The sequence below is a fragment of the Carcharhinus amblyrhynchos genome, chromosome 9, assembly GCF_965287045.1.
Source record: "Carcharhinus amblyrhynchos chromosome 9, sCarAmb.v2.hapA, whole genome shotgun sequence".
NCBI classification, from domain to species: domain Eukaryota; kingdom Metazoa; phylum Chordata; class Chondrichthyes; order Carcharhiniformes; family Carcharhinidae; genus Carcharhinus; species Carcharhinus amblyrhynchos.
The window spans coordinates 111338426-111356380 of NC_137332.1; the positions used below are offsets into that span (position 1 = coordinate 111338426).

Genomic DNA, 17955 nt, shown 5'->3' on the forward strand with positions numbered 1-17955 from the left:
CTGTCAGAGGGTCAGTACTGACAACACCATTTCCCCAATCCCATTCACCAAATCCCCCCACTCCATCCCTTACATCCTAATGCCATTTCCTCAATCCCATTTCCCCTCAAATCCCAACTCCTCCTCCTCCTCAATCCCACCCCAGCAGGATTGAGGTGGTGAAGTTCCCCCCTTTAAGAGAAGGAAGCGGGGGGGGGGGGGGGGGGAGCAAACTCACAGAGACTAACTATACCTCCCCACTTCCTAATACTGGACTGCTGCAGTGACTCACATGACTGATGCCTGGAGGCTGAGTCTGAGCAAGTAACAGCAGTAACCCAGCCCATATAGGAGAGGGCTGGACGCTTTTGTTTTAAAAGAAACAGTCTCCTTCCCGGGGGTGGGGGAGAGAAGAAGAAATGCTGGTTCCAAATAAGCTGGCAGTTTAGAAGCAGGTTCGTTTCTGTAGATTGAATCAGCAGCTTAGAGAGAGAGAGAGAGGAGAATGGGGCGTGAGGACTTTTCCTGGTTGTGAAATTAAAGAGAGAGAGAGAGAAACTTCGGAGCAAACTTGATCCAGAAAGTCAATTTCACATCATTAAGTTAATATTTCCACTCAGAACTTCTGCCCTCAGCAGGTAAGACAGAGATGTGTTTCATTTTTAGAAATAAATGGGAGTCTCTCAGCTTTTTTTTAAAATAGAGAACTATGTATTTTCTTTTTTTTTTTGCTTCCCTCTTGCTGGTGTGACTGTCCTGACAGGTTTTGCTGTCCTCTTCTGCTTTCTGTGCAGTGTTGCTTCCTCGATGGCTTTCTTGGTGGTGAAGAAGAAAAAATTTAAGTTCCTGGTCACTCTGAAGTTAGTGGATCTCTCGGCCATCCCCTTCGTCAATGGGATCCTCTTCTGCAAGATCCGCCTTCTCCACGGGGGATCGTTCACCGATCTATCCAGCAGGTAAGATGCAGAAACCCTTCTATTCCCACCCACCCACTTCATAAGGCTTTACCTCCTCCCCATTTCCCCCCATATCTTCCCAATCATTTTATTCCACTCCATTCCAACAACTTCATGGAAAGCCACAGCACAAAACGAGACCCCTCTGCCCATCTTGCCCGTGCTAGCCCTCTTCTGAAAGGGCGACGGTGGGAGGAAACCCACAGCGTGCAGACTCCACACAGACATAAGAGCAGGAGTAGGCCATCTATAGCCCCTCGAGCCTGCCCCGCCATTCAGTAAGATCATGGCTGATCTGACGTGGATCAGTTCCACTTTCCCGCTTTCTCCCCGTAACAGATGCTGACCTGAGGCCGGGGTTCGAAATGAATCCTGCTCTTTCCTACGCTTGTCTGAATTGGGAGCAGGAGAACCCCACTCGAGTCTCCTCCGCCATTCGATAAGACTGTGGGTGGCGCAGTGGTTAGCACAGCTGCCTCAAAGCACCAGGGATCTGGGCTCGATTCCTGGCTTGGGTCACTGTGCAGAGTTTGCGTGTTCTCCCTGTGTCTGTGTGGGTTTTCTCCGGTTTCCCTCCCACACTCCGAGAGACGTGCTGGTTAGGTGTTATTTAAGGCTAACTTCAGTGCTTTCGTTTAAACCCATCTATAAAATAACTTGCCTTGGCCCATTTAAGACAGAGATGAAGAGGAATTTTTTTCTGACTCATGGGTTTCTGGAATTCTCTCCCTCCAAAGGCAGCGGAAACAAAGCCTTTGAATGTTTTTAAGAGCTAGATCGATTCTAGATTAACAAGAAGGTGAAAGGTTATTGGGGGTTACGCAAGAATGTGGGATTGAGTTTACGATTGGATCATAAATGTTAAAGGTGGCCCAGTGGGTTAGCACTGCCGCCTCACAGTGCCAGGGTCCCGGGTTCGATTCCCGGCACGGGTCACTGCCTGTGTGGAGTCTGCACATTCTCCTCGTGTCTGCGTGGGTTTCCTCCCACAATCCAAAGATGTGCAGGTTAGGTTGATTGGCCGTGATAAACCACCCCTTAGTGTCGGGGGCAGGAGGTTAGCTAGGATAAATGTGTGGGGTTACGGGGATGGGATTGTGGTTGGTGCTAGCTCAATGGGCTGAATGGCCTCCTTCTGCACTGTAGGATTCGATGAGCAGGCCCTTCGGCCCTCCGAGCCTGTGGGTTGGAGGGATAGACGCTGTACGGTAGGGATTGAGTGGTTTCCACAGCTCCCCGACCTTTCACATCACTTTTTGAAGCCAGCTGAGTGATTTCCAACAGTGACGCCATTCAACGGTTAGGAAATAGTGCAGTTAACACATCAAGCCAGCCCCCACAAGCTGCAATGTCACAACAACCAAATAACTAATGTGTGTGGCTTTGAATTGATGGATAAATGTTGGGCAGGACGCTGGGGAGAACTCTCCCCACTTTGGTTTTAAACATCCGCACCCAAACCGATAAATTTGATTTTATTATTGTCGCCTGTATTAGTTTGCAGTGGAAAGTATTGTTTCTTGCGCGCCGTACAGACAAAGCATACCGTTCATAGAGGGTGCAAAATGCAGTGTTAGTTGTAGCTGAGGTGTAGAGAAAGATCCACTTAGTGCGAGGTAGGTCCATTCAAAAGTCTGGAGCAGGGAAGAAGCTGTTCTTGAGCCGGTTGGTACGTGACCTCAGACTTTTGTATTTTTCTTTCCTGATGGAAGAGGGAATATCCGGGTTTGCCGGGGATCCTTAGTTGCGCTGGTTGTGTTTCCAAGGCAGCAGGAAGTGTGGACAGAGTCAATGGATGGGGGGCTGGTTTGAGTGGTGGACTGGGCTACGATGCAGGTTAGGGGGATTGGCCGTTGCCTCTTAGTGTCCAAAAGATGTTGGGTTGGATGGATTGGTAGTTAATGCATGGGTGTTACGGGGGATAGGGTGGAGGGGAGGGCCTGGATGGGACGTTCTTTTGGTGGGTCGGTGTAGACATGATGAGCTGAATGGCTTCCTTCTGCACTCATGGGATTCTGAGTCTGCACTTTCTCCCCCGTGCCTGCCTGGGTTTCCCCGCCCCTCACAGTCCAAAGACGTACGGGTTAGGTGGATCGGCCATGCTAAATTGCCAAGGATGTGGAGATGAGTGGGGCAAAAAATGTGGGCTGATGGGGGATCCGACCTGGGTGGGATGCTCTTCCGGTGAGCGGGTCACACTCGATGGGCCGAATGGCCTCTTTCTGCACCGTGTCGGGATTCTGTGGCTGCCTGGTGCTGTGCGAATGTAAGTTGTTGTTGCGTGCCGAGCGACTCCGGCATCGGGGATACTCGTCGGCTTCCGATTTGGACCGGGAAGTCCGTCCCGCGCTCCTGCCTCCGCTCCGTGCCTGGTTTTCCAGATCTCTTTGTTTTAAAGAGAAAGACGTTCTGGTTTTCCCTAAAAACTCTCTTCCCACGGTCCCGGCACGCACGTCAAAACCACTGGGAACGCTGGCCTCGATTTTGGGTGGGGGGGGGGCGTGGTTTTTGAATTCCGCTCCCTGGGGTACTCGTAAGACGCGGGTCTAACGGGCGCTGGCACTGTGGGGAGCGAGGGGTTCGGAGCGAGATGGTGCCCGAATGATCCGTTGAGGGTGTGAGATCCACTTATATATCCAGGGATGCACTTAATCACGGTTGGCAACTCTTACCGTGGGCTGTAAGTTCGATATGTTGTGTGTTTGCTCCCTCCCCTACACCACACCACACTCAAGAGTGCGAATTGAGGTACTCGAACCCAAATTGGTCGCTCCCTCCACTCTCCTGTGCCAGGCTCTGCTCAGACCCCATTTGGAATAATTGAGGGCAGTTTTGGGCCCCATTCCTAAGGAAGGATGTGTGCCGGCCTTGGGAAAAGGTCCAGAGGAGATCGGCAAGAATGATCCCACGATGAAGAGATTGTCGTATGAGGAACATAAGAAATAGGAGCAGGAGTAGACCATCTAGCCCCTTCGAGCCTGCCCCGCCATTCAATAAGATCATGGCTGATCTGTCGTGGCTCAGTTCCACATTCCCGCCCTCTCCCCATAACCCTTAATCCCCTCTCTTATCAAAAACCCATCAACCCGCGTCTTAAATATATTTAGTGAGGTAGCCTCCACCACTTCAACGGGCAGAGAATTCCAGAGATTCACCACCCTTTGAGTGAAGGAGTTCCTCCTCAACTCCGTTCTAAACCGCCCCCCCCCTTTATCTTGAGGCTGTACCCCCTAGTCCTACTGTCCTTTCTGAGCGGGAAGAGTCTCTCCACCTCTATCCTATCCATCCCATTCATCATCTTATACGTCTCAATGAGATCTCCCCTCATTCTTCTAAACTCTAACGAGTACAAGCCTAGTTTATTCAGCCTCTCCTCATAGCTCAACCCCCTCAACTCCGGCATCAGCCTAGTAAACCTCCTCTGAACGGTTGAGGACTCTAGATCTGCACTCATTGGAGTTTAGAAGGGTGACGGTGGAGGGGGGGAGATATTATTGAAACTTATTGCCAGGTCCGGATAGAGTGGAGAGGATGTTTCCACTAGTGGGAGAGACTAGAACTCAAGGGCACAACCTTGGAGTGAAGGAACGCTCCTTTAAAACAGAGATGAGGAGGAATTTCTTCAGGCAGAGGGCGGCCAATCTGTGGCTGTGAAGGCTCGGTCATTAAACGTCTTTAAGACAGCAATAGGTTCTTGATTGATAAGGGGGTCAAGCGTTAACTTGGCAGGAAAAAGGGGATGAGAATCGTATCAGCCATGACTGAATGGTAGAGCAGGCTCGATGGGCTGAGTGGCCTAATCCTGCCCCTATCTGTTGGGCAGTACTCACCTAAAACGTAAGAGTATCGTGTTCAGTTCTGGTCGCCACGTTACAGGAAGGGTGTGGAAGCTTTGGAGAGGGCGCAGAAGAGGTTTACCAGCTGCCTGGATCAGAGGGTATGAGGTACAAGGAGAGGCTGGACAAACTAGGGTTGTTTCCTCTGGAGTGGTGGAGGGGAGACCGGATGGAAATCTATAAAATAATGAGAGGCGAAGACAGTCAGAATCTTCTTCCCAGAGTTGAAATGTCTAATACTCGGTGGGGGGGGGGGGGGGGAGAAAGTTATTTTGTACAGACTGGTAGGTGCCTGGAACGCAGTGCCAGGGGTGGTGGTAGAGCAGATACAATTGGGGTGTTTAAGGGGCTTTTAGATAAGCACAAGAAAATTCAAGGAATAGAGAGATGTGGACAAAAAGGTAGGCAGAAGGGATTAGTTTAACTTTGCCTCATGTTCAGCACAACATTGTGGGCCGAAGGGCCTTTTCCTGTGCGGTACTGTTCTATGCTGCACCTCTCTCAGTTCCTGTCCCCCACCCTGTTGGGTCAAAGCTGCCACTTATCTTTGTCCCACTGCATCTTGATGTGGCCGCCATTTTTGTTTTTGGCTCACTCTTACCTCGTTGCCAGTTGACATGGTTGGTGGGTCAGAGCTTTGATTCCCCCCTGCCCTGGAAGCCACGCTTTTTGGTCCCCACGAAGGATTTGTGTTTTTTTTTTGGAACTTGGAATGTCGTGTCTGGAAAAGGCGGTGGAAGCCTGGTGTCACGGCAGGTACCTGAAGGTCACGGGCAAAACACTGCAGATTCTGCAGTCTGAAACAAAAACAGGGAACGCTGGAAAATCTCAGCGGGTCTGACGGCATCTGTGGAGAGAGAATAGGGCCAACGTTTCGAGTCTGGATGAGCCTTCGTCAAAAAGCAGGGGATATGGCTCCAAAACAGTATTGTTCCTTCACTGTAGTAGCACACATAATGGGCTGAAGGGCCACCTCCCATGTGAATAATTTCACAGAATCCCTACAATGCAGAGGTACGCCATTGTTCCCATCAAGTCTGCACTGACCCAAGCCCCCTTTTTTCCCCCCTCATCTTATCTCTGTGACTTATCCATCTGCCCTACACACCTTGGGACACTAAGGGGCAATTTAGCATGACCAATTTGCCTATCCTATACATCTTTTGATTGTGGGAGGAAACTGGAGCCCCCGGACGAAACTCACGCAGACACGGGGAGAATGTGCGTAGTCAGTGACCCGAGGCGGGAATCGAACCCGGGGACCCTGGCGCTGTGAGGGACGCGAGTTGCTGGTTTGAGCAGTTAACGCGTGGCTTTTAATGGATCTGGATGAGGCTGTATTGTGATGAGGGTGGGGGGAGGTAGAGTGTCCATTCAACGTTGAGGTCAACGTGGCAACTTGAAGTGTCTTTGTGGGTGGGTGCGGGGGCAGAGTAACACGGCATAGTGGACACGGTGAGAATTGCATCCAGCCTATTGATTTATTATTCACATGTATTAACATACTGCGAAAAGTATTGTTTCTTGCACGCTCTACAGACAAAACATACTGTCCTTAGAGAAGGAAAGAAGAGAATGTAGAATGTAGTGTTACAGTCATAGCTAGGGTGTAGAGAAAGATCAACTTAGTGCGAGGTAGGTCCATTCAAAAGCCTGACAGCAGCAGGGAAGAAGCTGTTCTTGAGTCGTTTGGTACGTGACCTCAGATTTTTATATCTTCTCCTGTCGGAAGAAGGCGGAAGAGAGAGAATATCCATGGGGTCCTTAATTATGCTGACTGCTTTTCCGAGGCAGCGGGAAGTGTAGACCGAGTCAATGGATGGGAGGCTGGTTTGCATGTTGGACTAGACTTCATTCATGACCCTTTGCACTTTCTTGTGGTCTTGCTCAGAGCTGGAGCCATACCAAACTGTGATACAACCAGAAAGCACCTGCGCAAAGATATTTTGGCCTTGGAGGGAGTGCAGAGGAGGTTTACTAGGCTGATACCGGAGTTGAGGGGGTTGAGCTATGAGGAGAGGCTGAATAAACTAGGCTTGTACTCGTTAGAGTTTAGAAGAATGAGGGGAGATCTCATTGAGACGTATAAGATGATGAATGGGATGGATAGGATAGAGGTGGAGAGACTCTTCCCGCTCAGAAAGGACAGTAGGACTAGGGGGCACAGCCTCAAGATAAAGGGGGGGCGGTTTAGAACGGAGTTGAGGAGGAACTTCTTCACTCAAAGGGTGGTGAATCTCTGGAATTCTCTGCCCGTTGAAGTGGTGGAGGCTGCCTCGCTAAATATTTTTAAGACGCGGGTTGATGGGTTTTTGATAAGCGAGGGGATTAAGGGTTATGGGGAGAGGGCGGGAATGTGGAACTGAGCCACGACAGATCAGCCATGATCTTATTGAATGGCGGGGCAGGCTCGAAGGGCTAGACGGCCTACTCCTGCTCCTATTTCTTATGTTCTTATGAATGCTTTCTATGGTGCATCTGTAAAAGTTGGTGAGAGTCATAGCTGACATGCCAAATTTCCTTGGCCTTCTGAGAAAGTAGAGGCATTGGTGGGCTTTCTTAACTATAGTGTTGGCATGGGGGGGACCAGGACAGGGTGATCTGGACACTGGAAACTTGAAGCTCTTGACCATGGTCCTCTGGTTTTCAAATTCCCCACCAAGGCAAACAATTTTATCCTGCCCACTCTTCCCCTCATAATTTTCTACACCTCTATCGGGTCACTTCCTGGCTTGAATCATTAGTAGTTGTTGTTTTGGTTTGGCTGTTTATGGTAAAACCCCCTTGCCATCCCTAACTGCCAACATTTTCCCATCCCTGGGGGCATCTGAGTCAACCGCATTGCTGTGGCTCTAGAATCACACGTAGGCCAGACTGGGGTAAGGACGGCAGATTTCCCTCCCTAAAGGGACATTAGAACAAAGAAAATTACAGCACAGGAACAGGCCCTTCGGCCCTCAAAGCCTGCACCGACCATGCTGCCCATACTAAACTAAAACCCCCTACCCTTCCAGGAACCATATCCGTCTACTTCTATCCTATTCATGTATTTGTCCAGACACCCCTTTAAAAGTTACTATCTGCTTCCACTACCTCCAAGCACCCTGCATGTAACAAAACAAAATGAAATCTTGTACATCAACGTCAGATTAGTAAACCAGATGGGGTTTCTTTGGTTTTGTGGTCATTCGTAGATTCTTAATTTCAGATTTTTTAAAAAATTGAATTCAAATTTCACCATCAACTGCGGTGGGATTCGAACCCAGTCTCCAGAACGTTACCCTGGGTTAAAAACAGATTACTGCGGTTGCTGGAATCTGAAACAAAATGTTGGAAAATCTGGCAGTGTCTGTGGAGAGAGAAAAGATCCAATGTTTTGAGTCTGTTTGTCCGAACCATACCCTGGGTCTCAGGATTACTAGTCCAGCAACAATATCACTACACCACTGCCTCTCCATCATTTTCCATTTGAACCTTTCTCTTCTAATATGAAAAGATTTAAATCTGGGGGGAAACAGAAACAAAGATTTTTCAGGATACAGGCAGCATTATCCAGTTGGGTCTTTTGTTTTTTGTTTTCCGATTGGAGTAGGAAGTCAGTCTGGCACAGGATAGATGACCCACTGTCCCACCCAGTCCCAGAGAGGGGGAAAGGACAGTGTCTGACCCACTGTCCCACCCAGTCCCAGACAGGGGAAAGGACAGTGTCTGACCCACTGTCCCACCCAGTCCCAGATGGGGGGGAAAGGACAGTGTCTGACCCACTGTCCCACCCAGTCCCAGACAGGGGGAAAGGACAGTGTCTGACCCACTGTCCCATCCAGTCCCAGACAGGGGAAAGGACAGTGTCTGACCCACTGTCCCATCCAGTCCCAGACAGGGGAAAGGACAGTGTCTGACCCACTGTCCCACCCAGTCCCAGAGGGGGAGAGGACAGTGTCTGACCCACTGTCCCACCCAGTCCCAGACAGGGGAAAGGACAGTGTCTGACCCACTGTCCCACCCAGTCCCAGACAGGGGGAAAGGACAGTGTCTGACCCACTGTCCCACCCAGTCCCAGAGAGGGGGAAAGGACAGTGTCTGACCCACTGTCCCACCCAGTCCCAGAGGGGGGGGAAAGGACAGTGTCTGACCCACTGTCCCACCCAGTCCCAGAGGGGGGGGAAAGGACAGTGTCTGACCCACTGTCCCACCCAGTCCCAGACAGGGGGAAAGGACAGTGTCTGACCCACTGTCCCATCCAGTCCCAGAGAGGGGGAAAGGACAGTGTCTGACCCACTGTCCCACCCAGTCCCAGACAGGGGGGAAAGGACAGTGTCTGACCCACTGTCCCACCCAGTCCCAGGGGGGGGGAAAGGACAGTGTCTGACCCACTGTCCCACCCAGTCCCAGAGGGGGGGGAAAGGACAGTGTCTGACCCACTGTCCCACCCAGTCCCAGAGGGGGGGAAAGGACAGTGTCTGACCCACTGTCCCACCCAGTCCCAGAGGGGGGGAAAGGACAGTGTCTGACCCACTGTCCCACCCAGTCCCAGACAGGGGGAAAGGACAGTGTCTGACCCACTGTCCCACCCAGTCCCAGACAGGGGGAAAGGACAGTGTCTGACCCACTGTCCCACCCAGTCCCAGAGGGGGGAAGGGACAGTGTCTGACCCACTGTCCCACCCAGTCCCAGAGAGGGGGAAAGGACAGTGTCTGACCCACTGTCCCACCCAGTCCCAGGGGGGGAAAGGACAGTGTCTGACCCACTGTCCCACCCAGTCCCAGAGGGGGGAAAGGACAGTGTCTGACCCACTGTCCCATCCAGTCCCAGACAGGGGGAGAGGACAGTGTCTGACCCACTGTCCCACACAGTCCCAGACAGGGGGTAAGGACAGTGTCTGTCCCACACCGGTCTGTACTGGGGGGGTGGGGGTAGGGACAGTGCCTGTCCCACACGGGTCTGTACTCTGGGGGGTGGGGGTAAGGACAGTGTCTGTCCCACACCGGTCTGTACTGTGGGGGGTGGGGGTAGGGACAGAGCCTCCCACACGGGTCTGTATTGGATCGGTGAGATTCCCCTCATGTTGAACTCTCTGATAATGGATGACGCAGGATTTGGGGATTTGCTGTTTAAACAGGCTCTCTGTTGTCACGGTGACGTTCCACAGAAGCCCGTCTGTCCACACTACAGGCCCGGGCCTGTTTCCGCTTCACCAGAACTCGTTTGCCTGCGATGACTCCGCTTGAGGGCGGGTTGCCGGGGCAACCAATTTGGCGATTATGGGCTGGAACTCGATGGGGCCTGAAGACTGGGGGCAAACCTGCCCGTTAGAAGCGGGCCGAGACAGCGAGCGTGAGACAGGATTACCCCCCTGTGATTAAATATACCCCCAGAGGCCTCAAAAATCTCACACACTCCCAATTAGTCTGGGACAGTGGGTCAGACACTGTCCTCTCCCCCTCTCTGGGACTGGGTGGGACAGTGGGTCAGACACTGTCCTCTCCCCCTGTCTGGGACTGGGTGGGACAGTGGGTCAGACACTGTCCTCTCCCCCTGTCTGGGACTGGGTGGGACAGTGGGTCAGACACTGTCCTCTCCCCCTGTCTGGGACTGGGTGGGACAGTGGGTCAGACACTGTCCTTTTCCCCCCTCTGGGACTGGGTGGGACAGTGGGTCAGACACTGTCCTCTCCCCCCCCTCTGGGACTGGGTGGGACAGTGGGTCAGACACTGTCCTCTCCCCCTGTCTGGGACTGGGTGGGACAGTGGGTCAGACACTGTCCTCTCCCCCTGTCTGGGACTGGGTGGGACAGTGGGTCAGACACTGTCCTTTCCCCCCCTCTGGGACTGGGTGGGACAGTGGGTCAGACACTGTCCTTTCCCCCCTCTGGGACTGGATGGTAATGTATCGAGGGTGACCTGATGGGTGTGCCCATTTCAATGGGGCAAGGGTTAAATCAATGACGATTGATTGGAAGTTTAGGATACGGAGGAGGAGGTGTGATGTCTGCCTGGTTAATTGTGGATGAAGTTTTACACTGTATCTAATCCATGCTGTACCTGCCACAGAAACATTCGTGGGCACACATCATTCCTCAATGTTGACCGTAGCATTGTAATCCCAAAATTGCTTCTTGCTCGCTCCCCCCCCCTGCATTCTAGTCTAATTTTGAGGAGTGTAGGGTCTTGAGATCATTTTTAGGATCTCATTTTTTGGAAAAGTATTGCCTTTTTGCTCGTTACTTCCTCACCAACCCAATAATCCCACTATAACTGACTGGATACTTAGACGTGGACCAATAGGGTGACTGGAGGAAGTGGTCAGGATCTCCCATAATGCAACTCCTTTGCCATTCCCGATGCCCTGCCCTTGAAGGGGGGGGCGGCCATTTTTCTAGCCCTGTCTCTACCATTCTTTGTACTACCCCAGTCCTCCAAATGTGTCCCTCCCAAACTGTCCTCTGTTAGACTGAGTGCAGGTCTGGGTGGGCAATTTTTGTTTTAGTTCAGATTATTTCCCTCTCCCTCCCTCCTGCTTCACACCAAAGTCACTTGCAAATTGAAATCGAAGCTTAGAACCCCGCTCCGGTGCAGAATTTATTTAGTATTAGTGTCACAAGTAGGCTTCCATTAACACTGCAATGAAGTTGTTGTGAAAATCTCCTAGTTGTCCCACTCCGGCGCCTGTTGGGATACACTTGAGGGAGAATTTAGCACGGCCAATGCGGCCTAACCTGCACGTCTTTTGGAGTGTGGGGAGACACTGGAGGAAACCCACGCTGACATGGGGAGAATGTGCAGTCTCTGCAAAGACAGTGAGCCAAGCTGGGAATTGAACGTGGGTCCGTGGCGCTGTGAGGCAGCAGTGCTGACCGCTGCTGCTGTCCTGGCGGAGGCCATTCGGCCCATTGAGACCACACTGGTGACAATCTCACCCAAGCCTTATCTCTATCCCCCTGACACTCAGGGGCAAGTTAGCATGGCCGATCCACCTAACCAGCACCCATCATTCCTGCGCCTTGCTCTTTAGTGGATAGTCAGAAGGATTTTCCCAGGGGTGGAAGAACCAGTTACTAGGGGGCATAGGTTTATGTTGTGAGGGGACAAAGTTTAAAGGAGATGTACAAGGCAAGCTTTTTACACAGGCTGGCGGGTGCCTGGAACTCGCTGCCAGGGGGAGTTGGTGACTTTTAAGGGGTGTCTGGACAAATAGATGAGTAGGATGGGGACGGAGGGATATAGCTCCTGGAAAGGTAGGGGGCTTTAATTCAGATGGGGCAGCATGGTCGGTGCAGGCTTGGAGGGCCGAAGGGCCTGTTCCTAATGTTCTTTGTCTTTCGGACTGTGGGAGGGAAACTGGAGGAAACCCACGCAGACATGGGGAGAATGTGCAAACTCCCTGTCACCCTAGACCAGAATTGAACCTGGGACCCTGAGGGCACAGTGCTAAGCCCTGTGCCACCTCACCATTCCGGCCCTCCTGTTGCTTTGGGAGCCGGTGGCTTGTTTCTGTTGCCAGTTCCTTCCTCGGGAGCCACGTTATTTCCTGGTGCTTCCCGTTGTTCTGTAATTGCTGTCGTTTCGCAATGAACAGGATTGCGGGATCCGGGGAGGGGGGCGACGCGTGTTTGATCCGTGATTCATTCTCACGGGGAAAGCTGTGGAGATTTCGTGTTGACGTCTATTCATGCGATTGTAGACAATACTTGGGGGGGTGGCCACATCAACTCACAAGAAGCAAAATCCCATTCGTAGAATCCCTACAGAGCTGAAGGAGGCCATTCGGCCCATTGAGTCTGTACTGACCACAATCCCACCCAGGTCCTATTCCTATAACCCCATGCATTTACCCTCCTGATGTTAAGAGGCAATTTAGCACGGCCAACCCATCTAACCCGCACATCTTTGAAGTGTGGGGGGGGGGGAAACCCAAAGGGGGAAAGTACAACCTCCCCGCGGACAGCGACCTGAGGACGGGAATGAACCTCCGGCGCAGGATTGCGTACGATACTCCAAACGCAACTGGCTTTCAATTCGGGTTCACTGTCCGAATTTCATTTCCACTTGGCTGCGATGGGATTCGATCCCAGAGCAACGACTTGGGCCTCTGGATTGCAAGGCCAGTGACGATCTCACGGCGCCACCACCCCCCCCTCCGCGGATGAGGTGTGCAACAGCCGCTGTCGGTGGGAGGAACAGACCCCTGGAAGGGAGAGGTTGGGATAGTACAGAGGCAGACTTGGCTCTCCCAAGCTGTGCGTGCTTCTGTCTCTGTGGAATTGAGTGTTTATGTGACTCATCAGTATCTGCTGACCTCTCCGCTTCAGTCAAACATGGGAAACGTCAGGGAAATTCCAGCATTTCTGTGCAGTCCAGTTCTCCAGCCAATTTTGAACATGCCTGGAGATTATCAGCTGGAACTGGTTTAAAAACAAGTTTAATCAGTAAAGAGTTCGAATGGAACATTTTCTCAGAAGGCAAAAGATTCACTTGTGTTTATCTTTTGATCTGTGATTTTAAACTCTTTATTATGTTCGTATACAACAGAAATCTGACTTACGCCCTCCTCAATTCTTCACTCACTCCCTCACCCTCTCTCTCTGACTCTTTCCCACAATGCTGGCGGCACAGTGGTTAGCACTGCTGCCCCACAGCGCCAGGGACCCGGGTTCGATTCCCAGTCTCGGGCCACTGTCTGTGCAGAGTCTGCACATCCCCCCCCCCCATGCCTGCGTAGGTTTCCTCCGGGTGCTCCGGTTTCCTCCCATGGTTTGAAGTGCCGGTTAGGGTGCTAAATTCTCCCTCGGTGTACCCGAACAGTTGCTGGAGTGTGGCGACTAGGGGTCTTTCACAGTAACTTCATTGCAGTGTTAACGTAAGCTGACTTGTGACACTATTTAATTAACTTAACCAAGGTTTTGTACAGCTGCAATATGATTTCCCACTCTTGTACTCAATGCCCTGGCTGATGAAGGCAAGCATGCCATCTGCCTTCTTAATCACCTTGGCCACCTCATTGCCACTTTTAGGGAACTGTGAACCTGTACGCCCAGATCCCTCTGTACATTAATGTTCCTAAGGGTTCCTCCACTCACAATATAATTCACACCTCAATTTCGTCCTCCAGAATGAATCATAGGAATGCTACAATGCAGAAGGAGGCCATTTGGCCCATCGAGTCTGCACCCAGATCCTATCCCCGTAACCCCGTGCATTAACCTGCTAGTTCTGCTGACACTGAGGGGCAGTTCGACGCACCCTAACCCGCGCATCTTTCGGACTGGGGGAGGAAGCCGGAGCACCTGGAGGAAACCCACGCAGACACGGGGAGAATGTGCAGACTCCACACAAACAGTGAGCCAAGCAGGGAATCGAACCCGGGCCCCTGGCGCTGTGAGGCAGCAGTGCCAACCACCCTGCCATCTCTTGCATTTTACCCAACAGTTGAAGACGGGTGCCAGAGGGGAGGGGAAAATATCCGTTTTTGAAGGGGAGAAAAAGGAAAGATTTACATTTAAATAGCGCTTTGCGTGTCCAGATGTTTCCAGATGTGTGGCCTCTGTTGGAACGTGGGAAATTTTGGCAATGAGCTCTCCTGCCGAGTGTTGTGGCGACGGCCTGCCTGTCTGTTTCTTTTGGTGACGTGGGTTTGAGGGATTTAAAAATTGGCCAGTTCTCCAGGGAGAATTTCCCCCTGCTCTGCCTTGATGTAGCGCCGAGCGTTTGTGCCTCTTTCTAAAGATGGGGGGGCCCTCGTGGACCGTGTGGTCCTCCTTCACTGAGGGAATCTGCCGGATTTTTCTTTTGTTTTTGCGTGCGCCGGAGTGGGATTTGAACCTGGAGAGGCGCGATCGCGACCGGTGGAGCCCACTCCGAGAAGCCTCCTCCCCCTACCCTTGAAATCCCAACCCAGCCAGGAAAATTTCCTTTTCTTTTTGTAAAAAAAAAAGGCTATGAAAAACTTCCCTCATCGATGTGAGTTTAGGAACCCCCCCTCTCCTCCACTCCTCAAATTTAAATTCTGAGGAGAAATGAGAGGTGGGTAGAAGCAGGAGAAGGCCATTTGGCCCTTCGAGCCTGCTCTGTCGTTCACCTTGATCGTGGCTGGTCATATTTAATATCCTGCCTTCTTCCCCATCTCCCTCCATTCCCTCAGCCCCGGGAGATCTATCGGAATGCCGAAGCTTTCCAGCTGGACTCACTGGGACTTTGCAACAGTTGACTTCTGTTTCCGATGGGAATCCTTTCTCCTTTGGTTATCCACCGAGTGCCTGCTCCCCACCCTCAGGGGGTGCCAGGCCCCCCACACTCTGACAATATACCAACTGGAATCCTGAGCTCAATTCTGCGTTTGGAAGGCGACAGGGCTTAATTTTTTTAATTGGTGTTTTGTCCAAAGGCCCTGGGTGTATCTAGAGAGAGAGAGAGAGCGTGAGAGAGAGATGGCTCTTGTGGATTTTCACATACCGACACTCTGGAATGAAGATTGGCTTTAATTGATGAAGTGTTGGCTTAATGTGTGGTGGAAACTTCTGCTGAATTTGACATTGATCTGAGTTCTGGGAAAATGAACACGCCTTGTCAATGATTGTCCTCTCTCTCTCTCTCTCTTTTTCTTCTCTCTTTTTTCTCCTCTCTCTGTCTCTCTTTTTTTCTCCTTTTTTTCTACTCTCCTTTTTCTCCTCTCTCTTTTTCTTTTTCTCCTCCCTCCCTCTTTCTCTTTTTCCTCTCCCTCTCTCTCTCCTTTTTTCTTTTTCCCCTCCCTCTCTCTCTCTTTTTCTTTTTCCCCTCCCTCTCTCTCTCTTTTTCTTTTTCACCTCCCTCTCTCTCTCTTTCTTTTTCTCCTCCCTCCCTCTGTCTTTTTCTTTTTCTCCTCCCTCTCTCTCTCCTTTTTTTTCTTTTTCTCCTCCCTCTCTCTCTCCTTTTTTTTCTTTTTCTCCTCCCTCTCTCTCTCCTTTTTCTTTTTCTCCTCCCTCTCTCCTTTTTTTTCTTTTTCTCCTCTCTCTCTCTCCTTTTTTTTTTCTTTTTCTCCTCCCTCTCTCCTTTTTTTCTTTTTCTCCTCCCTCTCTCCTTTTTTTTTTCTTTTTCCCCTCCCTCTCTCTCTCCTTTTTTTCTTTTTCTCCTCCCTCTCTCTCTCCTTTTTTTTCTTTTTCTCCTCCCTCTCTCTCTCCTTTTTTTTCTTTTTCTCCTCCCTCTCTCTCTCCTTTTTCTTTTTCTCCTCCCTCTCTCCTTTTTTTTCTTTTTCTCCTCTCTCTCTCTCCTTTTTTTTTTCTTTTTCTCCTCCCTCTCTCCTTTTTTTCTTTTTCTCCTCCCTCTCTCCTTTTTTTTTTCTTTTTCCCCTCCCTCTCTCTCTCCTTTTTTTTCTTTTTCTCCTCCCTCTCTCTCTCCTTTTTTTTCTTTTTCTCCTCCCTCTCTCTCTCCTTTTTTTCTTTTTCTCCTCCCTCTCTCCTTTTTTTTTTCTTTTTCCCCTCCCTCTCTCTCTTTTTCTTTTTCCCCTCCCTCTCTCTCTTTTTCTTTTTCCCCTCCCTCTCTCTCTGTGTCTTTTTCTTTGTCTCTCTCTCCTCTCTTGTCCCTGGTTGCTGTGAGGCAGTCGTGCTAATCACTGTGCCACCCAGAAAGCTCTCGCTGAAAGATTTGCATTGATGTCCTTTATAGAACCTCAGGCCACATTTGGAATAGAGTGTTCAGTTCTGGTCACCACACTACCAGAAGGATGTGGAGGCTTTGGAGAGGGTGCAGAAAAGATTTACCAGGATGTTGCCTGGTATGGAGAACATTAGCTATGAGGAGAGGTTGGAGAAACTTGGTTTGTTCTCACTGGAGCGACGGAGGTTGAGGGGAGTCCTGATAGAAATCTACAAGATTACGAGAGGAATGGGCAGAGTGGATAGTCAGAAGCTTTTTCCCCAGAGTGGAAGAATCGAATACTAGGGGACACAGGTTTAAGGTGTGAGGGGCAAGGGTCCTTGTGCATGAGTCGCAAAAACCCAGCCTGCAGGTGCAGCAGGTGGTCAGGAAGGCGAATGGGATGCTGGCCTTCATAGCGAGGGGGATTGAATATAAAAGTAGGGAGGTCTTGCTGCAGCTGTATAGGGCATTGGTGAGGCCGCAGCTGGAGTACTGGGTGCAGTTTTGGGCGCCGCACCTGCGCAAGGATATTTTGGCCCTGGAGGGAGTGCAGAGGAGGTTTACTAGGCTGATACCGGAGTTGAGGGGGTTGAGCTATGAGGAGAGGCTGAATAAACTAGGCTTGTACTCGTTAGAGTTTAGAAGAATGAGGGGAGATCTCATTGAGACGTATAAGATGATGAATGGGATGGATAGGATAGAGGTGGAGAGGCTCTTCCCGCTCAGAAAGGACAGTAGGACTAGGGGGCACAGCCTCAAGATAAAGGGGAGGCGGTTTAGAACGGAGTTGAGGAGGAACTTCTTCACTCAAAGGGTGGTGAATCTCTGGAATTCTCTGCCCGTTGAAGTGGTGGAGGCTGCCTCGCTAAATATTTTTAAGAAGCGGGTTGATGGGTTTTTGATAAGAGAGGGGATTAAGGGTTATGGGGAGAGGGCGGGAATGTGGAACTGAGCCACGACAGATCAGCCATGATCTTATTGAATGGCGGGGCAGGCTCGAAGGGCCAGATGGCCTACTCCTGCTCCTATTTCTTATGTTAAAGGAGATATACGGGGCAGATTTTTTACAGAGTGGTGGGTGCCTGGAACTGGCTGCTGGAGGAGATAGTGGAAGCAGATACAACAGTGAGTTTTAAGGGGTGTCTGGACAAATACATGAATAGGATGGGAATAGAGGGATATGGTCCTGGGAAGAGCAGGGAGGTTTTAGTTCAGACAGGCAGCATGGTCAGTGCAGGCTTGGGGGGGGCCAAAGGGCCTGTTCCTACGCTGGAATTTTCTTTGTTGCCTTTGCAGCTCTCCCCAGTACCTGGCGCTATCTCAGCACGCTCTGCAGACGGTCTTGTTATGACGAGGGAAGGCTGGCTCCAGCTTGCGTGCCTTCCTTGCAGTCTGTATTAATCCGTTTTTTTTTGTTAAATGTGCCATTCCCAGGGAAGAGGTGCAGGAGAACTGTGTGCAGTGGCGGAAGCAATCCCGATTCATGTGCAAGATGAGCGCGAGTTCAGCCACGGGGGTCCTGGACCCCAGCGTTTGCCGAGTGTCCATCCGCAAGGTTTGTGCTCGTCTGTCTTT

The 17955-nt window shown here is 51.0% G+C and overlaps 1 protein-coding gene across 1 annotated transcript in view; it reads left to right on the forward strand.

Moving 5' to 3' along the window:
• Positions 1–387: 387 nt before the first annotated feature.
• LOC145348558 (early estrogen-induced gene 1 protein-like) overlaps positions 388–17955 on the forward strand; it is a 35506-nt gene continuing 17938 nt past the window's right edge. The window contains exons 1-3 of the mRNA XM_080196749.1: positions 388–617; positions 774–935; positions 17815–17935. Of these exons, the coding sequence (XP_080052875.1) occupies positions 787–935; positions 17815–17935 (270 nt within the window). The 5' untranslated portion in view covers positions 388–617; positions 774–786. The remainder of the gene's footprint in view (positions 618–773; positions 936–17814; positions 17936–17955) is intronic.